The sequence below is a fragment of the Ruditapes philippinarum genome, unplaced genomic scaffold (assembly GCF_026571515.1).
Source record: "Ruditapes philippinarum isolate M1 unplaced genomic scaffold, ASM2657151v2 ctg63_1_1_1_1, whole genome shotgun sequence".
In the NCBI taxonomy this organism is placed as follows: Eukaryota; Metazoa; Mollusca; class Bivalvia; order Venerida; family Veneridae; genus Ruditapes; species Ruditapes philippinarum.
The window spans coordinates 216706-244232 of NW_026866221.1; the positions used below are offsets into that span (position 1 = coordinate 216706).

A 27527-nucleotide genomic window follows, 5' to 3' on the forward strand; every position below is an offset into this window, starting at 1 on the left:
TAATGCCAATTAACATGAAGAAAACACAATGGCAGCTGTTGTGTTGTGGTTAGCATACTGGACCGGCAATCCAGAGACCCGTGGTTCGAGTCCCGACAGTGGAGTGCCGATTATATATTTATATATAATAAATATCATATATATATAAATTTTTCTAATTTTTGTAATATTTGGACAAAACTAAAATTAGAAAATTAGAAAAATTATAAATAGGAAAACTTAATTTTTTTTAAGATTTATTTAAACCCTTTTATTCGTTTGGTTTTAGAAATAGTAAAAAAGTCAAGCATTGCCCCCCGCCCAGTGGTGGCTCTTGTTTATGGTTAAACAATATGGATTTTTGTCATATTGGTGATTTTTTTTGTAAATTTCAGATCTTGCAGATATTATGAAACGTTTATTGACCAAATATGATAACTTGTTTGAAGTGTCCTTCCCGTATTCAATGGGTTGGCATGGTGAGTAAATATACATGTATTGTAATTGCAGTAAGAACGAATAGGTTTTTTTAGCTCACCTGAGCTTTTAGGATCATTGAATGTATGCCGTTTGTCGTCCATCCACATTTGTTCGTAACACTCCAGTGGTCACATTTTTGCCTCAAACATCATCAGACTTTGTCAGGATACATGTCTAGGTAATTGCTCATATGATTTCGAACATGGGTCATCTCAGCCAGAAGCTAAAAATAGAAAAATATTGTTAACACTCTAGTGGCTATAGTTTTTTTTCAAATATCCTGGAAATTGGTCTGAAACTTTGTTTTGATGATTTCTAGGTCAAGTTTGAATATGAGTCACCTAGGGTCAAAAACTAGGTCACACTGCCCAAATATGGAAAAACCTTGTTAACACTCCAGTGGTCACATTTTTGACTCAATTGTTATCAGCCTTGGTCAGGATGCTTGTCTAGGTAATTGCTCTGATGAATTTGAACATGGGTCATCTCAGATGAAAAACTAGGTCAGAGGAGCGAAAAGTAGAAGAATCTTGTTCACACTCTAGTGGCTACTGTTTTGATCCAGCTATCCTTGAAATTGGTCTGAAAGTTTGTTTTGATAATTTCTAGGTCAAGTTCGAATATGAGTCACCCAAAAACTAGGTCACATTGCTCAAATATGGAAAAACCTTGTTAGCACTCTAGTGGTCACATTTTTGACTCACCTGTCATGAAACTTGGTCAGGATGCTCGAATAAGTTTGATCGGTCAGGTGAGCGATCTATGCAAGCTTTTTTCGTTGACCTGAAGTGCAGTGCTTAAGAATCCATCTCAGAGTCCTCCATTTAATCTGTTAGTGTAAAACTTTTCCATGGTATTTTTATTTTTGATAATAAAACAGTTTTATTATCCCCCGCCAATGGATTCGGGAGGGGGATATTGTTTTGGCGTTGTCTTTCCGTCCGTCGGCATTACCAAATAGAGATAGGGGACCATCTAACTGTAAACAGAACAAAAGAGAACAATAGAGTTCAGTCCGTAACAATAGAATAAGGGGCCATTGGCGCCCTCTATTAAACAATAGAAAATAACAAAAGAAATGGCCTTTTATCCCAATTGGGTCGGACGTTCGTTCGTCCGTCCGTCCAAATTTCGTTTCCGGACTAGTTCTCTGCAACTACTGGCTGGAATTCAACGAAATTTATGGGAATCATCAATATCAAGAGCAGATGCGCATATCGTCAGCTTAATCCGGTCAGACCCTTTAAGTCAGAGTTATGGCCCTTGATTAGTTATGCAGTATGCATATAGTAAAAATCGTTTCCACGCTACTTCTCTGCTACTACAGGCTGGAATTCATCGAAACTTTATGGGAACCTTCAATACCAAGAGGAGATGCGCATATCGTCAGCTTGTTCTGGTCAGATACTTTAACTCAGAGTTATGGCCATTGATTAGTTGTGCAGTATGCATATAGAACAATATTCGTTTCCCCGCTACTTTTCTGCAACTACTGGCTTGAATTCAATGAAACTTTATGGGAACTTTCAATACCAAGAGGAGATGCACGTATTGTTGCCTTTTTCCAGTCAGACACTTTAACTTAGAGTTATGGCCCTTGATTAGTTATGCAGTATGCAACCTGAACAATATTCGTTTCTGCGCTACTTCTCTGCAACTACTGGCTGGAATTCAACAAAAATTTATGGGAATTATCAATATCAAGAGGAAATGCGCATGTAGTTGGCTTGTTTTGGTCAGACACTTAAACTCAGAGTTATGGCCCTTGATTAGTTATGCAGTATGCATATAGAGCAAACTTTATGGAAACCTTCAATACAAAGAGGAGATGCCCATATCATCGCCTTGTTCCTGTCAGACACTTTTACTCATAGTAATGGCCCTTGATTAGTTATGCAGTATGCATATAGAGTTATAATTGTTTCCTTGCAACTTCTCTGCAACTACTGACTGGAATTCAATTAAACTTTATGGGAACCATTAATACCAAGAGGAGATGTGCATAATGGTGCCTTGTTGAAGTTGTTCAGACCAGACCCTTCATTGCAGAGTTATGGCCCTTGATTAGTTATGTAGTATGCATATAGAGCAATATTGCTATTTCTTTGCAACTGCTGTATTGATTTCCATAAAACTTTATGGCAACCATGGATACACAAAGGCAATTTACATCTCATTAGCATGTCCAGATATTACAATTTAATACAGAGTTCTGGCTCTGTTATTGCCCTGAATATTTATCAAGTACAAAGAATATTACTGTTTATGCCATGATAAATATATAAATAAAGCCTTATGTCTTCAGTTGTTGTGTTAGTAATAACCAGTACTCAGCGGGGGATATAAATTCAAGGAATTTGCTTGTTAATCCTGATGTACAATTGCTACAATCAGTTCAAATGCCACTTAAATTCAAGGTACATGTACATTGTAAAAGTGGTGTTTATAAATAACCTATATTAAGAAGAAAATGCCTAAGTGACGGTTATACTGTTCACAAGGCTACACATCCAACTTGCTGAGTTCTAGTCCATATAACAAATAAGATTTTTTTGCTGGTTTTAAATGGTGACTGATAAGTTTTTTAACATTAATGTCTGAAAATAATCTTTTCTCCATCTTCATACTAAATAAAAATAAACCTGTGTGGATTATTTGTTCCACTTTTAATTCTTAAAAATTTTCTTTGTAATAATAAAAACCTGTTTGAAATAAACTTAGAGAATAGATTTATAACTGTTATATTCACAGGGTCAAGGATTTTACCTGGAAAGGATGTAAGTCTTTGGCCTTCATCTGTGTATATAACTAACTTACTAAGATCAGCAACTGTGTTAGGTTTATGGTTTGCAGTTAATGATCAGTGTTGCTTATTTTTACCACGACAGAGAAGTCATAGGTGAGATAGTGATGGGCAGTCCGGGTTGGCTTTCTCTTTTGTTAAATTAGCATTACAGTTTATGGCAATGAAACTTTTGTGTTTGTCTTAAACAGTCGAGTCAAATGGTTATCTCGGTTCAACAGTTGATCAGGGTAAAAAATAGAAAAACTTGTTACCCTCTAGGGGCTGAACCACGAAGTTGGGTCATGGTGAGGTATTGTGATGGGGCTATGTCCGGCGTTGTGCAGTCGTTCGTCTCAACAATTGGGTTGTTAACAGTCTAGTAGTCACAGTTTTGATTGGATCATCATCAAACTTTGTCAGAATGTTTGTCTCAATGAAATACAGATCGAGTTCGAAGCTGGGTTATCTAGGGTCAAAAACTAGGTCACAGGAGCTAAAAAGAGAAAAAGCTTGTTAACACTTTAGAGGCTGCAGTTTTCATCCAAATATTCTGGAAATTTGTCAGGAAGGTTGTTTTAATGATATCTAGGTCAAGTTGGAAGATGGGTCATCTCGGGTCAAAAACTAGGTCACAGGAGCTAAAAATAGAAAAAGCTTGTTAAAACTCTAGTGGCTGCAGTTTTCATTCAAATATTCTGGAAATTTGTCAGGAAGGTTGTTTTGATGATATCTAGGTCAAGTTCGAAGATGGGTCATCTGCGGTCAAAAACTAGGTCACAGGAGCTTAAAATAGAAAAAGCTTGTTAACACTCTAGTGGCTGCAGATTTCATCCAAATATTCTGGAAATTTGTCAGGAAAGTTGTTTTGATGATTTCTAGGTCAAGTTCGAAGATGGGTCATCTTCGGTCAAAAACTAGGTCACAGGAGCTTAAAATAGAAAAAGCTTGTTAACACTCTTAGGGCTGCAGTTTTCATCCAAATATTCTGGAAATTTGTCAGGAAGGTTGTTTAGATGATATCTAAGTTAAGTTCGAAGATGGGTCATCTCTGGTCAAAAACTAGGTCACAGGAGCTAAAAATAGAAAAAGCTTGTTAACACTCTAGTGGCTGCAGTTTTCATTCAAATATTCTGGAAATTTGTCAGGAAGGTTGTTTTGATGATATCTAGGTCAAGTTCGAAGATGGGTCATCTCCGGTCAAAAACTAGGTCACAGGAGCTAAAAATAGAAAAAGCTTGTTAACACTCTAGTGGCTGCAGTTTTCATCCAAATATTCTGGAAATTTGTCAGAAAAGTTGTTTTGATGACTTCTAGGTCAAGTTCGAAGATGGGTCATCCTCGGTCAAAAACTAGGTCACAGGAGCTAAAAATAGAAAAAGCTTGTTAACACTCTAGTGGCTGCAGTTTTCATCCAAACATCCTGGAAATTTGTCAGGAAGGTTGTTTTGATGATTTCTAGGTCAAGTTCGAAGATGGGTCATCTCAGATCAAAAACTAGGTCACAGGAGCTAAAAATAGAAAAAGCTTGTTAACACTCTAGTGGCTGCAGTTTTCATCTAAATATTCTGGAAATTTGTCAAGAAGGTTGCTTTGATGATTTCTAGGTCAAGTTCAAAGATAGGTTATCTCCGGTCAAAAACTAGGTCACAGGAGTTAAAAATAGAAAAAGCTTGTAAACACTCTAGTGGCTGCAGTATTGAGTCAAATATTCTGGAAATTTGTCAGGAAGGTTGTTTTGATGATTTCTGGGTCAAGTTCGAAGATGGGTCATCTTAGGTCAAAAACTAGGTCACAGGAGCTAAAAATAGAAAAAGCTTGTTTACACTCTAGTGGCTGCAGTTTTGATTCAAATATTCTTGAAATTTGTCAGGAAGGTTGTTTTGATGATTTCTGGGTCAAGTGCTAAGATTGGTCATGTCCAGTTAAAAACTAGGTCACAGGAGCTAAAAATAGAAAAATCTTTTTAACACTCTAGTGGCTGCAGTTTTGATCCAAATTTCCTGGAAATTTGTCAGGAAGGTTGTTTTGATGATTTCTAGGTCAAGTTTGAATATGGGTCGTGTCCGGTCAAAAACTAGGTCACATTGCCCAAATATAGAAAAATCTTTATAACACACTAGAGGTCACATGTTTAACTCAGTTGTCATCAAACTTGGCCATGATGCTTGTTTAAGACATTGCTTGGATGCGGTTGTGTCAGGTGAGCGATCCAGGGCCATCATGGCCCTCTTGTTATACAAAGACTTATCAGAAATCACTAGGCCAAATTTTATGAAATGAAGCTCTACAAAAATTGTTCAAATGGTTCTCCTCAATTGAACATCTGGGCCAGGAGGGCTAAAAATAGATTTTTGAAATGAAATCTTTAAAAATCTTTATCCTGATACTGCAAGGCCCTCATCATCAACCTTTGTCAGAATGCTTGTTTAGATTATTGCTTGGATGAGTTCGAACATGGGTCATCTCTGATGAAAATCTAGGTCACAGGAGCTATAAATAGAAAAACCTTGTGAACACTCTAGTGGTCACATTTTTGAACCAATCATCATCAAACTTGGTCAGAATGCTTGCCTAGTCAATTGCTTGGATGAGTTCGAATATAGTTCATCTCTGATGAAAAACTAGGTCACAGGAGCTATAAATAGAAAAACCTTGTGAACACTCTAGTGGTCACATTTTTTACCCAATCATCATCAAACTTAGTGTGGATGCTTGTCTAGTCAATTGCTCAGATGAGTTTGAATATGGTTTATTTCTGATGAAAAACTAGGTCACAGGAGCTAAAAATAGAAAAAACCTTTTGAACACTCTAGTGGTCACATTTTTCACCTAATCATGATCAAACTTTGTCAGGATGCTTGTTTAGATAATTGCTTTGATGAGTTTGCACATGGTTTATCTCCGATGAAAAACTAGGTCTCAGGAGCTATAAATAGAAAAACCTTGTGAACACTCTAGTGGTCACATTTTTGACCCAATTATTAAGAAACCTTGTCAGGATGCTTGTTTAGTCAATTGTTTGGATGAGTTCGAACATGGGTCATCTCGGGTGGAAAACTAGGTCACAGGAGCTAAAAATAAAAAAAACCTTGCGAACAGTCTAGTGGTCACATTTTTGACCCAATCATCATCAAACTTTGTCAGAATGCTTGTCTAGTCGATGCTTGGATAAGTTTGAACATGATTTATCTCGGATGGAAAACTAGGTCACAGGAGCTAAAAATAGAAAAACCTTGTGAACACTCTAGTGTCACATTTTTGACTCAATTATCATCAAACTTGGTCAGGATGCTTGTCTAGGTAATTGCTCGAATATGGGTCACCTGGGGTCAAAAACTAGGTCACACTGCTCAAATATGGATAATCCTTGTTAACACTAGTGGTCACATTTTTGACACACCTGTCATGAAACTTGGTCAGAACGCTTGTCTAGGTAATTGTTCGGATGAGTTTGATGGGTCAGGTGAGCGATCTGGGGCCATCTTGGCCCTCTTGTTTTTTTTTGGAAAAAAGAGTAGAGTTATTGTGATAGTCGCAGTGGCGTTGCCGTCCGCAAACTTGTACCTGAATCATAACTTTTTTAGTTCTTGGTGTATTGTCTTCATACTTGGCCACAACAACCCTTGGGACAAGACCCTTCAGTAGACCACACTAACGTTGACCTTCATCCATAAATGACCTTGACCTTCAAGGTCAAAAGTCAAAATTTGGCTTGTTCTTGCTATTATTGGCTGTAACTTTGTTATTTTTGAATTGATTGTCTTCAAACTTGAGCATAATAATCTTCAAGGATAACCCTTAGAAATAACCAGACAGACCTTGACCATCACTCATTAATGACCTTGACTTGAAGGTCAAATTATTGAAATTTTCATTCTTTTGGCTGTAACTGGCTGTAACTTTGCTATTATTGAAGGGATCAACTTCATATTATAACAGAACATACTTAAGGACAAGACCTTGTTGTTTATCAGACACTTGGGCTCTTTAATGACCTTGACCTTGAAGGTTAAATTACTGAACTTTCTCAGATTTGTGCATTAAATGACCATATATAACAACAACTTATCTATTTATAGAATGTATTGCGTGTATCTATTTATAGAATGTATTGCATGTTTCTATTTATAGAATGTATTGAGTGTATCTATTTATAGAATGTATTGCGTGTATCTATATATAGAATAATTGTGTGTATCTATTTATAGAATGTATTTGCTGTATCTATTTAATGAATGTATTGCGTGTATCTATTTATAGAATGTATTGTGTGTTTCTATTTATAGAATGTATTGCGTGTATCTATTTATAGCATGTATTGCATGTTTCTATTTATATGTATATAAATGAGTATATTTATATATACAAATATATAGACAAAACTAATGTGACAGACAGACCGATGGAAATGTTAAGATTTGTTCAAACATTTCTTTGTTTGCTTTTAGAAAAAGTAAAAAGTTGAGCGTTGCCCCCGCGCGTTAAGATTTGTTCAAACATTTCTTTGTTTGCTTTTAGAAAAAGTAAAAAGTTGAGCATTGCCCTCGCCTGGCAGTGGCTCTTTTTTGCCTCAATCATCATCAAACTTTGTCAGGATGCTTATCTAGTTGATAGCTCGGATGAGTTCAAACATGGGTCATCTCAGATGAAAAACTAAGTCACCGGAGTTAAAAATAGAAAAGCCTTGTTAACACTCTAGCAGTCACATTTTTGCCTCAATCATCATCACACTTTGTCAGGATGCTTGTCTAGGTGATAACTTGGATTAGTTTGAACATGGGTCATCTCGGATGAAAAACAAGGTCACAGGAGCTAAAAATGGAAAAACCTTGTAAATACTGTAGCGGCCACATTTTTGACTCGATCATCATCAAACTTGGTCAGGATGCTTGTCTAGGTAATAGCTCTGATGAGTTCGATCATGGGTCATCTCGAATGAATAATTAGGTCACAGGAGCTCAAAATAGAAAAACCTTGTTACTCTCTAGCGTTCACATTTTTGACTCAAGTGTCATCAAACTTGGTCAGGATGCTTGTCTAGGTAATTGCTCAGATAAGTACGAACATGAGTCATCTCTGATGAAAAACTAGGTCACAGGAGCTAAAAATAGAAAAATCATGTTAACACTCTAGTTTGTGTTGATGATTTCTAGGTCAAGTTAGAAAATGGGTCACCTTGGGTCAAAAACTAGGCCACACTGCCCAAATATTGAAAAACCTTGTTAACATTTTTGACTTGATTATCATCAAACTTGGTCAGGATGCTGGTCTAGGTAATTGCTCAAATGACTTCAAACATGGGTCATCTCTGATGAAAAAATAGGTCACAGGAGCTTAAAATAGAAAAATCTTTTTAACACTCTAGTGGCTACTGTTTTGATCCAAATATCTTTGAAATTGGTCTCAAAGTTTGTTTTGATGATTTCTTGGTCAAGTTTTAATAATTATAGGTCACCCAGGTTCAAAAACTAGGTCACACTGCTCAAATATGGATAATTTTTATGCCCCCACAGAGTGGGAGCATATAGCGTTGCACTTGTCCGTCCGAGTGTCCGTACGTCCGTCACGAAATCTTGTGAACGCATCTCCTCTTAAACCGGATGGCAGATTTTGCTTAAACTTCCAGGGATGAACAACCTTAATGTGTAGATGGTAGTAAAGGAAGGAATTTTTGCTGCGACCAAATTTAACAGAATTATGGCCCTTTGTTGATTTTTTCACTATATACTATGTAGAAATTTTGTGAACGCAACTCCTCTTAAACCGGATGGCAGATTTTGCTTAAACTTCGAGGGATGAACAACCTTAATGTGTAGATGGTAGTAAAGGAAGGAATTTTTGCTGCGACCAAATTAAACAGAATTATGGCCCTTTGTTGATTTTAAGTTTTCAACTTGTGGCACATGTAGTCCAAAAAATATTTGACCTAGAGTCATAAGATTGACAGAACAGTGGCGTGTGGGGGCATCCGTGTCCTATTGACATATTTCTAGTTGTTATTATTCTAGTGGTCACATTTTTGACTCACCTGTCATGAAACTTGGTCAGAATGCTTGTCTAGGTAAATGTTCTGATGAGTTTGATGGGTCAGGTGACCTAGTTTTTGACCCGAGATTAACCATCTTCAAACTCAATCTGTATTTAATGAAGACAAACATTCTGATAAAGTTTAATGATGCTCCAATCAAAACTGTGACTGCTAGGACTGTTAACAACCCAATTGTTGACTATGAAAGACTCCGGACATTATAGCCCCATCACATTATAGCCCCATCACTATACCTCATTTTGACCTCTTCATGGTCAGGTGAGCTAAAAACTTCTAAAAATCTTGTATTAACCAATTCCCAGATAGCAGATTGACCATATAAGGTAGTCACTACATATACCTTATCAGTAATACTGATAATCAATAACCAATAGATAAACCACTATTATCTTTACACTGTACCTATAAGGGTTTATTGGAATTCTGGTTTAAATTAGTACCTATTTACTTCAGATCAAATTTTCTATTAGATTCATTAATTTTACAATTTTATGATCCATATAAACTTTGTAGAGAATTAAATTTCCTACAAAATAATACTAATTTTGGACATGTAGGATATTTCTCACAACCTAAAATAGGAGGTTAAAAGGAAAGCAACATCATGTTTTTTATAACTTTATATTACAAACATATTTTTCATGCTATAAATCAAACAAATGAATAATAAAATATGCAAAACCTTAACAAAAAACAATTTAAATAATTTAATAAATTTCAATCTATTTTTTTTAAGAAATCATGTTCTCACAGAAAATAATTGTCTTTGTCTCTGCACTTCATTCTTGTTATGAACTAATGTATTTACTAATAAAAGTGTTTGTTCTCAAATTTGTTCTAAATTATCATTATTGGGTATTAAATCCAAATTGTTTTTTTAAATATCCAAGTTAGAATTTATTTACAGAAATAAGCTAAGTGGCAACACAAACAAACAGATATAATACACGTATTTACACAGATTTTTTTTGAGATGTATCAATTGAAACTATAAAACATATAAACATTTTATTTCACATGATAAATCCACATGGTTTTGACATTTCACTAATGACAATAATTACACAAGTTAATCCAATTTTTGAATATTACAGTCACATGTTTTCCTGCTGGTGATATGCTGCATGGCAACCGTCTTTACACAGGTGTATGTTGCATATTGCACAGCCATACACCGTCTCCCTACGTTTGTTGTGTATTCTCATGTGGAATTTACATGTTGTCCTTCGTCATTCTAGTTGGACATTTGTTTGGTGATCAATGTTTTCATTAGAAATCAAGACACGGTTACTCGAAAGTTGATCCCCACCAACTGACCGTTTGTGTTTCGAGTAACCTCCAATTAGGCCGTAGACCAACTCCAACCTAAAGTCAACATAGCGAAAGCGCCTCTTTCTGGTTTGACGAGTTGTTGCCTTGCTGTAGATAAATACAAGCAAATATCATAGTATTGCAAGCAAGCCATAAGTACCCTACTGGTTAGAACCCCAGCAACATTCTGAAGGGCCATTGGCCATTCACTAATGTTTCTATTTTAAGTATATTTGTTGGAAAAGTTCTTTATAATTGATCACAGGAAACAGTTTTTATGAACAGACAGACAGACTGAAGGACACTCTAAAGTTAATTTTTTGATACCAAAATATAACATTTTATAAGCAAAATTCTTAAAGAGGAGATAACTCTTGAAATAAAGATGCAAGAAGTCATACACGATGTGAGTGTAACAAAGAACAATTAGTAATGAAGGTGTTGATAATGAATGTTTATTTTGAATTTGAAGGAAAAGAAAGTTAAAAGAATGAATAATAAAAATTCATAAAAAAATTCAGCTCTTTTTGGCTAATCACAAATATATTGTTATATTTGTCATGTTTTAAGCCTATTTGTTGCCATGGCAACCAATTTAAAAGACAAAGACATGCATAACCTCCAGACTGCCATTTACCCATATTTCAAGTTTCATACAAATATTTTCATTACTTTTTGCATTATCACTAGATTCAGTTTATGTGTTAAATTTGCCATATTTTCAATCTATTTTTGATCGCTTTTTGTCCGGCATCCGTCCGGCGTCCGTCCGTCCGTAAACTTTTACTTTAAATGACATCTCCTCATAAACCACTAAGCCAATTTCATTCTAACTTCACAGGAATGTTCCTTTGGTGGTCACTTTTAACAATTGTGCAGAACTCTCAGGTTGCCATTATAACTGAAAGAAAAAACTTTTAATATCTTCTTTTAAAAACCCAAAGAGCTAGAGCTTAGATATTTGGCATGAAATATCTTCTAGTGAGTGTCTACCAAGTTTGTTCAAATTAAGCCCTGGGGTAAAAATTGGCCCCGTCCTTCGGGTTCATTGATTTTCCCTATATGCATATAGTAATAATTTAAAAATCTTCTTTTAAAGAACTCAAAGAGCTAGAGCTAAGATATTTAGCATGAAACATGTTCTTATGGGTGTCTACCAAGTTTGTTCAAATAAAAGCCCTATGGTCAAAATTGGCCCTGCCCCGGGAGTCATTGATTTTCCTTATATGTGTATAGAAAAAACTTAAAAATCTTCTTTGAAAAAACCCAAATAGCTAGAGTTTAGATATTAAGCATGAAACATCTTCTAGTGAGTGTCTACAAAGTTTGTTCAAATAAAAGCCCTTCGGTCAAAATTGGCCCCGCCCCGGGTGTCATTGATTTTCCTTATTTGTATATAGTAAAAAGTTAAAAAATCTTCTTTTAACAAAACCAAATAGCTAGAGCTTAGATATTTAATATGAAACATCTTCAAATGGGTGTCTACCAAGTTTGTTCAAATAAAAGCCCTTGGGTCAAAATTGGCCCCGCCCCAGGGGGTCATTGTTTTTCCTTTATGTATATAGTAAAATCTTTAAAAATCTTCTTTTAAGAAACCTTTAGTGCTAGAGCTAAGATATATAGCATGAAACATCTTCTAATCTGAGCGATTTCAGGGCCATCATGGCCCTCTTGTTTGTCATAGCAACCAGAATTTTCAACACAGGAAGAAAGGAAAAAGACATGCATAATCTCCAGACTGCCATCTACCCATATTTCAAGTTTCATAAAAATATTTCCAGTCCTTTTTGCATTATCACTGGATCCAGTTTATGTGTTAAATTTGCCATATTTTCAGTCTATTTGTTGCCATAGTAACCATAATTTTCAACATAGGAAGAAAAGAAAGACGTGTATAATCTCCAGACTGCCATCTACCCATACTTCAAGATTCATACAAATATTTCCAGTACTTTTTGCATTATCACTAGATCCAGTTTATGTGTTTAAGTTGCCATATTTTCAGTCTATTTGTTGCCATAGAAACCAGAATTTTGAACATAGGAAGAGGAAAAGACATGCAGTATCTCCATATATCAAGTTTCATAAAATATTTTTAGTATTTTTTGTGTTATCGGGGGATCCAGTTTTGTGGACGGACAGACGGATGTACTCACAAAATGGTACTTATGTGACTTTTCCTTTGATCTTTTTGGCCATTTTTAGTCACACAAGGCTTAAAAAAAGACACACAAGTAAAAACGGAATGAATAGGATCAAAGAGAATTTATTGTTACCCATTGTTCTCCAAGTCACACGAGTACCTCTGGGTTTGTACAGACGGACGGAGGGTAAACCTAAAGTTCCCTCTGGTAAACCAGTAGGGGACTAAAAAACCAAAAAAAACTAGAGCTAGATATTAAGCATGAAACATCTTCTAATGGGTGCTTACCACATTTATTCAAATAAAAGCCCTGGGGTCAAATTTAGCCCTGCCTGGGGGTTCATTGATTTTCTTTACATGTACACATCTTTTGGAACTACTGTTTTCCCTTAGCAGTAGCAGCCAGTAATGTTTTTACACATGCACTATTTCAGATACAAATATGAACTTTGTGATATCAGTTTAAGATTTAGATTTTATATCTGCTTTTGTTTATAGTTAACAATATTACTTGTTCCTTGTCATGGAGAGTTTCTAAATTCAGGTGAGCAATTTCAGGGCCATTATGGCCCTCTTGTTTTCGTTTTCTGAAGAAGTACAAAATGATTATATTCTTTGTGAACAAAACTCCAATAACATGTTGTTTATTTTTGTTTCAGGCAGCAAATAAGTTGAAACAACTACCCGACATCCATTTCAAGGACAGGAATGATCAATCTAACTAATAAATCTCTACTACTAGAAATCTCATCTGAGCAACAGTACACGTTTGCAAATACAGTTCTCTTAAATATTATACCCAGTAATGAAAGATAATGAGATTTATTTGAAGTGACTTTTCGTCAGTTGATAGTTCAGTCAACTTCAGTCAGTTGATAGTTCAGTCAAACATCAGTTATTTAAATTTTATTATCCCTTAGCCTGCTAAAATCAACAGACGTCACCAGTGCAGACCAAGATCAGCCGGAACATGATTTGAGCCGTGTCATGACAAAACCAACATAATGGGTTTGCGACCAGCATGGATCCAGACCAGCCTGCGCATCCGCGCAGTCTGATCAGGATCCATGCTGTTCGCTTACAAACCCTATAACAAGTAGAGAAACTTATAGCGAACAGCATGGATCCTGATCAGACTGCAGGGATGCGCAGGCTGGTCTGGATCCATGCTGGTCGCAAACTCATTATATTGGTTTTGTCATGACACGGCTCATTTCATCTTTAGTCGTCTTCACTCTTTGCTATTAGGTCAATACACATATTTAAAAAAAATTCTAAAAATAATATCTTTGAAAATTTATTGTCTCACCTGTATGTATATGCAGTTTTAAAAAGTTTAAAAAGCATGTTACCTCCTGTTCATTTTATTAACTTCCTTTTTTCATTCAACAATGAAGTTATTTTTCATGGTAGATCAAACCATAGTTTTTACTAGAACACTATAGATTACAGAATTTTGCGCTTTGGCAAATAAGAATCTAACATTTGATGTTTTATATAAGCAAGATAAGATGAAAGACTTATTAAACTTGATATAGAAACGATAAAGCAAAGATAAATGAAGCACAGCAAGATTTATTTTTTGAATATGTATGTAACCAATGTTTTGACGATAGATTTTTTGTGGATTTCCTTTAATAATCTTTTAAAAAAATATCTGTGATTATACTTCATATCCTTTCCGTGGCAGTAACGTATTTAAACGTATGGTTTTTTCGTTTCTCCAAAAACCGACCCTATATTACGAAAGAACACCCAAAACGTAATAAAACATGTAAAAATTTTCTATTCTCAAAAGCGGATATTGTTTTGTTGTAGGAAACCGAGCAATATTTGCATCACATTATTTTGCATTAGCTACTTTCAAAGCATTTTTCAAAATATGGTAAATAAAATAAATGTTTTAAGAAACAAGTTTTTTTAAAAGTACTATGCCATTTTTATAAATATCAGTTTAAGAGTGTCACTGATCGTTTATTAAACATATAATTGGATAATAAAATTGGTAATTTAGTTCAAATCAATTTTAGGTAAAGTAAGCTACAAACACTAACTTATTTCAACCATGCGTTTTTCCATTTTACTAATAATAAGGCTTCAAAAACATGTTTTACCTTATAGAAGATATGTTTGTCTTAATTGTCAAAACCTAATTTATGACATTTTTCTAAAGACAAGATGATTAATTATTGCTAATTAGATTAATCATTTTTACAGAATTCTACGTTTCAGTCATTTAACGGTAACTTCTCATTTACGGTTTTACACGTATTTACCTATACTACATAATAACCAGTAACATACTAAAACGTATTTTCTTCAAAATGTGCATTAATAATTATCTGAGATTTTTATTTTACAGCAAACAAACACCTATCCCCATAACGTAAAATGACTGTGTTTTCAATATTATACGATAAACGACCATATCGTATACGGTATATTCCTCGTTCGCAAGAAAGTCTGAAACATATTTATGAGTAAGATTTATCAGAAATTACGCTTTATAAGACTTTACTTAATTCTTTTACGCTGATTTTCGTTACAGTTTTTAAGACTGTTGAAAAAACACACGTTTTATAACGTTTCGGGTTTCCTTCATTAATTCAGACCCCGCTTTTAGGGTTTGAAAAAATGTGAACGTTTTAAAACGTTACGGGTGTCAGTCCAAAATTTAATCCTATCTCCATACTGATAACTTGACTTGAATATTTCATTGCATAACGAAAGACTAAATTTTAAATTTTATTAAATTTTATATTTAAAATAAGATGAACTTAAATAATCACAAAAAGGTATTTATCATTCTTGTCATCTTGTTGATCTATGATACAAGATCTTATTATATGCACGAAATAATCTCTGGCATATTATGTTATACCCCATTGCATCTGTCTGTCTGTCTGTCTGTCTGTCTGTCTGTCTGTCCGTCCCTCTGGTACAAATTTGGTTTCCGAAGCATAACTTAAGTTCTATTGGCCCACAATATTCAAACTTAATAGGATGATTGTCCATATTGGGTAGAAGACCCCTATTGATTTTGGGGTCACAAGGTCACTATTACCTTAAAACTGAAAACAGTTTCCGGAGCATAACTTAAGTTCCATTTGGCCAACACTGTTCAAACTTCATAGGATGATTGTCAGTATTGAGTAGAAGAACTAATCAACCTACAGCTGTAAAATTTTATAGGATGAACAACCATGTCCAATACATGACCCCTATTGATTTTAGGATCATAAGATTAAAGGTCAGGGTCACAATGACCTTAACACTGAAAATTTTGCCTTCTGGAGCATAACACAAGTTTCATTTTGCTTACAGTGTTCAAACTTCTTAGGATGATTGCCTATATTGAATAAAAGATCCATATGTATATTGGGGTCACAAGGTCAATATCAAATGACCTTAATATTGTTAATAGTTTTATAACTGTCAAACTTCATAGGATGATAACTTATATTGAGTACATTAATTATATGCCCTAAAAAATTTGCTTATATTATGTTATATCCCTGGCGTCTTTCTGCCTTTTTACTTACAAGATAACAACTTGATGGTGGTGCTTTGGAAACAGCAACTGTATATATTTATATGAAGGTTCTTCCTTCAGCTATAAAGGAGGATTGCTTTTTGAAGGAGGTAATACTTTATTAAATTCCCATGTCTTACAAATGCTTCATCCTTATTAAAAAAAACACTTTTTGGCATATAATGCTCCACTTGGCGGTCCTCTCTTGCGGGACAGTAATAATGTGGCTATAGGGACAATAGGTAACTGTTCTTTCACTTTGATGTCATTCATTCTGTAATGCTTTTATGTGGCTATTTTCTTTTGTGTAGCTAAAAAGAACAATAGAGAGAACAATAGAGTAGCCACATTATTACTGTCCTGTTAGAAAGTCCATCTTTCCGTCCGTCACACTTTCGTGTCCGGTCCATAACTTTAATATTTATCAAAGGAATTTAAAATAACTTGGCACAAATGTTTGTCATAATAAGACGATGTGTCATGCACAACATCTAAACCCTACCTCCAGGGTCAAGGTTGCACTTGCTCATTCAAAGTCAACATTGTCTATTTGAGGGTATATGTTGTGTCCGGTCCATAACTTTCTCAATTTTGAAGGGATTTTGTAAATACTTGCCTCAATTGTTCACAATAATGAGACAATGTGTCATGCGCAACAACGGGTCACCTACCTCCAAGGTCAAGGTCACCCTTGGAGGTCAAAGATTAACATAGTCTGTTACAGGGTATATTTTGTGTCTGGTCCATAACTTTTTCATGGATCAAAGGATTTTGTAAATACTTGCCACATATAGTCACTATAATAAGATGATGTGTCATGCCCAACACCTGCATCCCTACCTCCAAGGTCAAGGTAACACTTAGAGGTAAAAAAATTAACATGGTACTGTTATAGGGTATATTTTGTGTCCAATCTAGAACTTCTTCATAGTTCAAGGGATTTTGAAATAACTTGGCACAAATAGTCAAAATAATAAGACAATATGTCAAGTACAACACCTGCACCCCTACCTCCAAGGTCACACTTAGAGGTCAAAGGTTAACAGAGTCTGTTATATGGTAAATTTTGTGTCCCATCCATAACTTCTTCATCGAACAAGGGATTTTGAAAATACTTGGCACAAAGAGTCACAATGATAAAATGATATGTCATGCGTTACACCTGTGTCCCTACCTCCAAGGTCAGGGTCACACTTAGAGGTCAAAGATTTGCATAGTCTGTTATAGGATATATTTTGTGTCCAGTCCATAACTTTTTATTAGATCAAGGGACTTTAGAAATACTTTGCACAAATGATCACAATAATAAGAAGATATGTCAGGCGCAAAACATGGGTCCCTACCTCCAAGTTCACACTTAGAGGTCAAAGATTAACATTGTCTGTGATAGGGTATATTTTGTGTCCGATCTATAACTTCTTCATAGTTTAAGGGATTTTGAAAAAACTTGGCAAAATAATTACAATAATTAGATGATTTGTCATGCACAACACCTGCACCCCTACCTCCAAGGACAAAGGCAACGCTTAAAGGTCAAAGCTTAACATGATAGATTTTTAAATTCTGTGTTTCATTTTATTTCTTTACATGTGTTAATAAATTTATTGTTGCTTTTGCAGATCTAGCAATCATCATAATTTTGGACTGAAAGTCCTGAGATCCATACCTCAATCTTTTGAAATAGCACAATTTTATGCTTCATATAACTTCCCTGAGGTGGGGGATGTTGGTAACTCTGTTACAAATTCTTGTTTGTTACTGTGATATTGCACAAACATTATTGTCTTTTCCAACTGTGAACCAACATTGATAACGAGGGTATGAATCATGTGCTAATTTATAACTATCTAACTTGAATCTGTATTAAATGACTGTTGGTTTGCTTTATGTCTTTGTTGCATGTATGCCATGAATTAAAGTGATGAGACTAAAATGATTTCAATTTTGTTGTTAATTCGATTATACACTGTACATTAAAAGTGAAAGCTGGATAGCTTGCTTGCTGGATTATGAGTTGCGGTGAAGTTTGACTGATCTTACTACAACCCACGTCAGCAGGATATACAGTGAAAGATATAATTGAATAATAAAGGGGAAACCATAGTTACCAACTTGAACAAGTGGGGAAATAAAACACTGAAAATGTTTTCTATTAATCAATATTTTTTTTTATTATTTTCATAACTACAGAATTAAAAGTAGAAAATCACCAAACATAAAACCTTTTCAATCATAACTGACTTGCACTCTTAATTACAGAATTTGAAAATATTTTATGTATTACAGAGTTCTGTTCAAACTTTGCATCTGATAATAAAGATATAAAGTAACATTAATTAAGACAATTAAACCCAAATACTTGTAATATTTTAGGTAATGAATTGGTCCTGCATTCAACTGTTAACACTTGGGTAATGATTTAAGCAAAATACTAGCATTCAGAAGTAAGCATATAGAAACTAGACGGAATAGAATGAAGTTCTAGCCTTGTTGTGTAGAGGTAAGATTTACTTGTTGTTAGGTATAACAATACATACTGCTCAATAACTTTACCTCTCACGTTATCTTGGTTCATGCTTATTTGGGTTCAATGCCAGTATTTCAGTTGTACATTTAGTCGACTCTAAACAGACATGTATTTATCGACTTTGTATTTTGCATGTATCGTACCCAACACAAATAAAAATCACTTAAAATTTCACATTAATTAATAACTTGAATCAAAATTTCTATACAAAAAGATCAAAACTAGAGATTCATTACAGATTTTAATGTTTAGAACAAATGGAATATAATAATATAAAGCTTTGATAAAATGTGCAAAAAATTACTTACTGAAAAAAAAAACAATACAGACTACACATATTAAATTATATATTCTAAACTATAATATAATATTTAATACAGTTTTTGTTCTTTCACCAGTTCTACTCTTCAAACTGTACTTACATATATACATCAAATTAATACATTAAATACATATATAAAATACATATCACAGTCATATTGTGTGTGTCCTATTGGTTCAGCAAATTGGTTACAACTCCCTTTCTTTCAAACAAAGCAATATATGTTCAAAATCTCTCGAGTAAAACTAGTACTGGTAAGTAAGGCTCCCACGTTTACAATTTTTTGTGAACGTTTACACGATTGGTAAGAACCGAAACGATACCGTTTAAACGGTGGTATTTCTATGTACTTTACTACATCATGTATTTGAGTCGCCAGATGATGACTTACTTTCTATTTTTAACATATGTACAAAACAAACAAATAATTTTCAAGGGTCATCACAATTGTGTCGGCACAAATTTTCTGCATTGAATCTCTATTTCTCTCTTTTGAAAGATCAAAGAAAAATCAAATTTACAAAACATGTATTATGTCACGAGCGATTATTGCAAAGCAATGCTGTGTGGAGGGTTGTAAACACCCATTTTCCGTTTTTTGCTTTGGAATAAACCAAAAAGAATTGATAAAATCCATGATTACAGGCAATGATCAAGATATTTGTAAGATAATATGGTCATTTCGATTAAATGGTAAACAATATCATAAACGTTTACGAATGAAAATCGAAACAAATCCATTTAAACGTGTAACCGTGGGGGCCTTACTGGTAAGGCTGGTTTGTTTGAATATGAAAGAAATTGTGTACAGTAGAATCCCTACTTTAGACCACCCTGGAATTAAGACCACCCAGCTATTAAGACCATTTTTTTTAAAAGATTGGAATTTTCTGTTCTTTATGTTAATGGTTACATGATCTGTATTTAAGGCCAGTCTGCTTATCCACTTATAAGACCACCAGATTCAGTCCCAATCTATGTTTCATTCTGTATTTGAACCCACTATTAAGACCACTGATGTTAAAGTCAACACGTACCTAGATCACAAATTTGTTGTTATTACCTGCTTGAATGCTCTCAGGCATGACACTTGATTTCACAATGTGTCAAAAACTGTTACTATTGGATCATTGTATGAAATAAGGTGTGAAAGTAAATTTTTGAGTCACTGTGGTTTAATGTTGCTTTCAGGAAAATTCATTTTGTAATGAATTAATTTCTTATATCATCATATGATAGGGAATTATGTACATCATATTATAATCAAAATTGAAATCTGACCAAAGAGAATTTAATATTTAAACTTTAGAAATATGTTTTCTTTCATCAGATTAGATATTATAACATACTTTAATCTTGTTTTTGTAGGTGTTTGTTCATACAAAATGACTAAAATTGACTTAGGTCAAAAAGTAAGTAAACAATGATAAGAATATCCACAATTAAAACCACCCCACAATTAAGGCCATTTTTGTCCAGTCCCAATGGTGGTCTTCATTGAGGGTTTTTACTGTACTTGGAATAATTTACTAACATGTCAATAATATCAAAAAATAGCACATGGACGGATACAGATTAATCTGGTTATGAGATAATGAGAAACATAAATAAAAATGGAATGCACATTATGGAAATAATATCAATTTGATTCTATACATGAACCAGATGATGTGATTGGTCAGCTCATTTGTAAGCTTTGCTCAGATTGGCTGTGTCTAGCTTGCAGTCTGCTAGTAAGCTCCACCCTCTCCTCCATTTTTTGTAGGAACAAATCCATCAGTGCCATTGCAAAATCATCCTATATATTAGAAATAAAGGGGGAAAATGATTATTTCTTAACAGTATGTTGGCATTAAATGTGAAGGTTATCCCTAGTGGAGAAGGTTCAAGTTTTGACATAAAATCATAGTGCAGCACAGGAAGGATGATCATTTGAGCCGTGCCACAACAAAACCAACATAATGGGTTTGCGACCAGCATGGATCCAGACCAGCCTGCGCATCTGCGCAGTCTGATCAGGATCCATGCTGTTCGCTTACTAACCCTATTACAAGTAGAGAAACTGATAGCGAACAGCATGGATCCTGATCAGACTGAGCGGATGCGCAGGCTGGTCTGGATCCATGCTGGTCGCAAACCCATTATGTTGGTTTTGTCATGACACGGCTCATTTATACTACATGCAATTTCTACTAGAACAATTCAGCTTCTTGTTAAAATGCACTAACTTACTTCAATCATTTCATTACAATGTATTACAATCATGTTAAAGGACATTGATACATACTTAACTTTGGGGTTTGACTCCCAACAGGGACTTTGGATTCTTTCATGTGAGGAAACTATCCAGCTAGCTAACGGAACATAGGTGCCTGTTTATGCCTGAAATAATGCACGGAAAGGCACCCGAGGTCTTCCTCCACCAGTAAAGCTGGAATGTTGCCATATGACCTATGATATGTTGGTGTGACGTAAAACCTAATTAAACAAGAGGGCCATGATGGCCCTGAGGTCGCTCACCTGTATGTAGGCCCCCAGAGCGGGGCCAGTTTAAACCCCAGGGCTTTTATTTGAACAAACTTGGAAGACACCCATAAGAAGATGTTTCATGATGTACACACTTATAATGAAAAACAATGATCTGCCCTCTCCTACCCCTGGCAGGGCCAATTTTAACCAAGGGCTTTTATTTGAACAAACTTGGTAGACACCCATAAGAAGATGTTTCATGCTAAACATCTAAGCTGTAGCTCATTGGGTTTTTTTAAAAGAAGATTTTTTAAGTTTTTACTATACACATATAGTTAAAAACAATGACACCCCTGGGGCGGGGCCAGTTTTGACACCAGGGCTTTTATTTAAACAAACTTTGTAGACACTTACTAGAACATGTTTCATGCTTAATATCTAAACTCTAGCTATTTGGATTTTTTAAAAGAAGATAATTAAAGTTTTTTCTTTCGGTTGCCATGGCAACCAGAGTTCTGCATGGAATTAAATTCTTTGAACAATTTTTAAAGGTGACCACCACAGGAACATTCCTGTGAAGTTTTGATGAAATTGGCATAGTGGTTTTTGAGGAGATGTCATTTAAAGTAAAAGTTTACGGACGGCCGGACGCCGGACGAAAAGCGATCACAAAAGCTCACCCTGTCACTTTGTGACAGGTGAGCTAAAAACATAAACAAACAAACTTAACTTTGATTGAAATTCAAACTTGTCTCTATTTTAAGTGCTTACACAAAATAAGTATTAATCTCATACCTTGCTATTTTGTGTCCTTTCAACTCTTTTGGTCCATTTCTTATCTTTCCTTTTCTCTGACTCAAGCTCTGATTCCTTTAAAATAAGAATGTTTTAGTTGCACATGGGTGACCCTCAACTTATTTTTTTTATAAATACAGCGTCTGATAATTGTGTAAGAAAATCAATTCTTTTTCTCACTGCCTTTATCTTACTGTAAATTTCATATTAGAATATAATGCATAGATTTCTTTTCTGATTTGTCTGCATCTTTGAGAGATATGAATTCAAATGTAAGAATATTCTATATTGAATACAATTAAACAAATAAATCTAATCTCATTCTTAATCTTGCTAAAGAAAACCCAAAAAGATTGACACTTTACTGAAACTGCTTTAAAAATCAATTAATACATGTAATTGATAGTAAACTAAGTGTACATTCTAATATAACTAATAAAAAAATGTCTAGCAAATAAATGTTGACAAGAGTTTATTAAATTAAAAAAAAAATTCTATGAATTGAACAAAGATAAGCAAGTGCATTTGAAGGGATATATAATAAGGCTGGAGTGTACCAATTTAGTATGCTCTCCATCAGCACTCATAATCTCATCAAGGTCAGACTGACTGAGGTTAAGTATATCTTTGGCAAGGTTCTGGGCACGTTTCATAGAAGCATTCGATTTATCTGTTGCTAATTTCTTGTGTTCCAGTTCCTTCACAGATAATCTTGTCTGCTGAGTGCGTCTCACTATCTCCTGTGCTAAATTCTAAAAAAATTAAATAAGTAAATGAAAATATGTTATACTGTAAAATTTTCACTATCTCCTGTGCTCAATTCTAAAAAAAATTAAATAAGTAAATGAAAACATGTTATACTGTAAAATTTTCACTATCTCCTGTGCTCAATTCTAAATAAAACAAGATATGTTTGTAAAACATGTATGCCCCCTATCAGCAGCCAATTAGTCATGTGATAAGGTTATTATGCATGACTTCTGACCCAGTGATCAAACAATTAATAAGGGTTATCAAGTATTTACTGGTCATGACCTTAACCTTTGACCCAAAACTCAATAGGGGTCATCTGCTGGTCACCACCAATCATCATACAAAGTTTGAAGTTCCTAGGCCTAAGCGTTTTTAGTTAATTGATCGGAAACCGTTTTAACATACAAGGTCAGTGTGACCTTGACCTTTGACCCCTTGACCCCAAAATCAATAGGTCATCTGCTGGTCATGACCAATCACCATACCATGTTTGAAGTTCCTAGGCCAAAGGGTTCTTAAGTTATTGATTTGAAAGCATTTTTACCTACAAGGTCAATGTGACCTTGCCCTTTGACCCCTTAACCCCAATATCAATAGGGGTCATCTACTGGTCATGACCAATCACCATACCAAGTTTGAAGTTCCTAGGCCTAAGGGTTCTTTAGTTATTGATCGGAAACCGTTTTTACCTTAGAGGTCAATGTGACCTTGACCTTTGACCCCTTGACCCCAAAATCAATAGGGGTCATCTACTGATCATGACCAATCACCATATCAAGTTTGAAGTCCTTAGGCCTAAGGGTTCTTTCGTTATTGATCAGAAACCGTTTTTACCTACAAAGTCAATGTGACCTTGACCTTTGACCCCTTAACCCCAAAATCAATAGGGGTCATCTGCTGGTCATGACCAATCACCATACCAAGTTTGAAGTTCCTAGGCCTAAAAGTTCTTTAGTTATTGATCGGAAACTGTTATTGCTTACAAGGTCAATGTGACCTTGACCTTTGACTCCTTGACCCCAAAATCAATAGGGGTCATCTACTGATCATGACCAATCACCATACCAAGTTTGAAGTTCCTAGGCCTTAAAGTTCTTTAGTTATTGATCAGAAACCGTTTTTGCTTACAAGGTCAATGTGACCTTGACCTTTGACCTCTTGACCCCAAAATCAATAGGGATCATCTACTGATCATGACCAATCCCCATACCAAGTCTGAAGTTCCTAGGCCTTAAGGTTCTTTAGTTATTGATCGGAAACCATTTTTGCTTACAAGGTCAATGTGACCTTGACCTTTGACCCCTTGACCCCAAAATCAATAGGGGTCATCTACTGGTCATGACCATACCACGATTGAAGTTCCTAGGCCTTAAGGTTCTTTAGTTATTGATCGGAAACCGTTTTTGCTTACAAGGTCAATGTGACCTTGACCTTTGACCCCTTGACCCCAAAATCAATAGGGGTCATCTACTGGTCATGACCAATCACCATACCAAGTTTGAAGTTCCTAGGCCTAAGGGTTCTTTAGTTATCACTCGGAAACCATTTGGTCTACGGACCGACGGACCGACAAGTGCAAAGCAATATACCCCCTTTTCTTCGAAAAGTGGGGCATAATAAAATAAGTAAATGAAAACATGTTATACTGTGAAACTTGTTTAATTATATTCATTATGGCTTAACTTTATTAGATTTCACAGTCTGGTTTAATTAAATCAATTTTGTTTTACAAATGATAGAAATAATTTAACAAAATTGTATTTTAAGAAAACAAAGTTACTTTTTACATGAATTTCCTCTAATAATAAATTATGTTCTACATGAGTGGGTCAAATATTTTCAGAGAAGAATACAAATGAAAATAAAATACATTGTTATACGCCCGAAAAAATTTCTGTGTGCAGAACGCAGGTTTGACCTTTCTGGGGTCAAGGTCACACTAAGTCATTTTGTTTTAATATCAAGATTTTGTGTCCACCCTGTATCTTTTGAACCGATAGAAAGAAATTAAAACTCTTCAGCGGAAATATTACTTATATTGAGATGGTGTGCAGAACACAAGTTCAGACTTTTATGATCAAAGTTAGCCCCACCCCGGGGATTAATTAATTGATATAGACTTATACAGGAGTTTTTTTGTCCAGTCTGTATCTTTTGAACCGGTGGAAGGAAATTAAAACTTCTTGGCAGAAATGTTTACAACATAATGAGATGATGTGCAGGTTTGACCTTCCTCAGGTCAAGGCCACACTTAGTCATTTTGAATCAATATCAAAATTTTGTGTCCACTCTGAAGGGAAGAAATTAAAACTTTTGGCGGGAATATTACTTATATTAAGACGGTGAGCAGAACGCAAGTTCGGACTTCCTAAGACCAAAATTGGCCCTAGGATTAATTGATTTATATAGATTTATATAGCAGTTTTCATTTCCAGTCTGTATCTTTTGAACCTGTGGAAAGAAAATGAAACTACTTAGTAGAAATGTTAACCATAATGAGACGATGTGCTGAGCGCAGGTTTGTCTTTTCTCTGGTCAAGGTCACACTAAGTCATTTTTTATTAGTTTCAAAATTTTGTGTCTGCTCTGTTTTAAACTGATGGTATGACATTAAATCTATTTGGCAGTAATATATATATTTATTTATGACTGAGATGATGTGCAGAGCACAGTTTTGGACTATTACAGGTCAAGGTCACACTGACTCATTCAAAGTCCTTATATAACAAGAGCTGTCTGTAGGACAGCATGCTCGACTATTCTAAGTGCTTGATAGTAAAAGAGCCTTGATATTGTTAAATTTTTTTAAGTTCACAAAAGGGCTAATTTTTTTTTATAAATTCATGTTATAGGCCTTACAGAGAGTCTAATTATACAGAATTGGCTTGACTATTCGGAAGGTAATGTCACAAGTTTTTTTTTTATTGAGTATAATAATACTAATTACCTATGAATACATAAATTTGACAGAAAAGGTACAAAGGCTTGTTATTAAGATGTTTTATCAAGTAAATCACTGCTTTATTATTATGAATGCATAAAATTGTCCCAAAAAAGGCGCAAACCCTTCAGTAGTTATTGAGATAACAGCTTACAAGCAAAACTTTACCATGAATTTCTAAGTTGAAAAAGGGGAGAAAAATCAGCCTAAATGCAAGATAGCATTATGGATCTTTGTCAGTGACCTACAATTATGACCCTAAATGCATATGTGAAGTTTTAGATAAATATCTTTAATAGTTATTGAGATATGTAAAACTTGCATGTAAACATTAACCAAGAGATTTTAAAGTAGAAAAGGGGATATGAATCAGCCTTAATGCAAGATAGAGTTATGGACCTTGGTCAGTGACATACAATTATGACCCTCCAATTATGACCCTAAGTGCATGTGTAAAGTAAATATCTTTGAAGACCATTAACCTTTTTACCAAAGTTTCTAAGTTTCAAAGGGGCAAATAATTCTGCAAACATTGCAGACAGAGTTATGCAATTTTGCAAACTGATGTACATTGTTACTATAAATAAGTATTTTAAATTTCAATTGAATATCTCAAGCAATAATTGAGATATTTGACTTTACAAAAAAACTTTAACCAAAATTTCTAAGTTCCAAAGGGGGCATAATTCTGTCAATATGGTAGGCAGAGTTATCCAACTTGTCAATCTGATGTACATTGTTACTATAAACAAGATATGTTTGTAAAACATGTATGCCCCCTATCAGCAGCCAATTAGTCATGTGATAAGGTTATTATGCATGACTTCTGACCCAGTGATCAAACAATTAATAAGGGTTATAAAGTATCTACTGGTCATGACCTTGACTTTTGACCCCTTGACCCAAAACTCAATAGGGGTCATCTGCTGGTCACGACCAATCATCATACAAAGTTTGAAGTTCCTAGGCCTAGGCGTTTTTAGTAAATTGATCAGAAACCGTTTTTACCTACAAGGTCAATGTGACCTTGACCTTTGACCCCTTGACCCCAAAATCAATAGGGGTCATCTGCTGATCTTGACCAATCACCATGCCAAGTTTGAAGTTCCAAGGCCTAAGGGTTCTCTTATTATTGATCGGAAACCGTTTTAACATACAAGGTCAATGTGACCTTGACCTTTGACCCCAAAATCAATAGGGGTCATCTGCTGGTCATGAACAATCACCATGCCAAGTTTGAAGTTCCTAGGCCGAAGCGTTCTTTAGTTATTGATCAGAAACCGTTTTTACTTACAAGGTCATTGTGACCTTGACCTTTGATCCCTTGATCCCAAAATCAATAGGAGTAATCTGCTGGTCATGACAAATCACCATACCAAGTTTGAAGTTCCTAGGCCTAAGCGTTCTTGAGTTATTGATCAGAAACCGTTTTTACTTACAA

At 34.8% G+C, this 27527-nt stretch overlaps 2 protein-coding genes across 4 annotated transcripts in view; one reads left to right on the forward strand and one right to left on the reverse strand.

Annotated features, from left to right (window-relative positions):
* The window catches only part of LOC132731791 (galactose-1-phosphate uridylyltransferase-like), a 36896-nt gene extending 36415 nt beyond the window's left edge, over positions 1–481 (forward strand). The window contains exon 7 of one of the 2 annotated variants that reach the window (XR_009625930.1): positions 375–391. Coding sequence is in view for 1 of the 2 variants with exons in the window: in XM_060718049.1 (XP_060574032.1) it covers positions 375–466 (92 nt within the window). In the remaining variant the exon portion in view is untranslated. Of the gene's footprint in view, positions 1–374 lie in introns of both variants that reach the window. The other variant, XM_060718049.1, reaches the window with a different exon arrangement.
* Positions 482–18320: 17839 nt separating this feature from the next.
* The window catches only part of LOC132731792 (centlein-like), a 151999-nt gene continuing 142792 nt past the window's right edge, over positions 18321–27527 (reverse strand). The window contains exons 35-37 of one of the 2 annotated variants that reach the window (XM_060718050.1): positions 22950–23144; positions 22393–22467; positions 18321–20926 (exon numbers count right to left, since the gene is read on the reverse strand). In XM_060718050.1, the coding sequence (XP_060574033.1) occupies positions 20807–20926; positions 22393–22467; positions 22950–23144 (390 nt within the window). In that variant the 3' untranslated portion in view covers positions 18321–20806. The remainder of the gene's footprint in view (positions 20927–22392; positions 22468–22949; positions 23145–27527) is intronic. The other variant, XM_060718051.1, reaches the window with a different exon arrangement.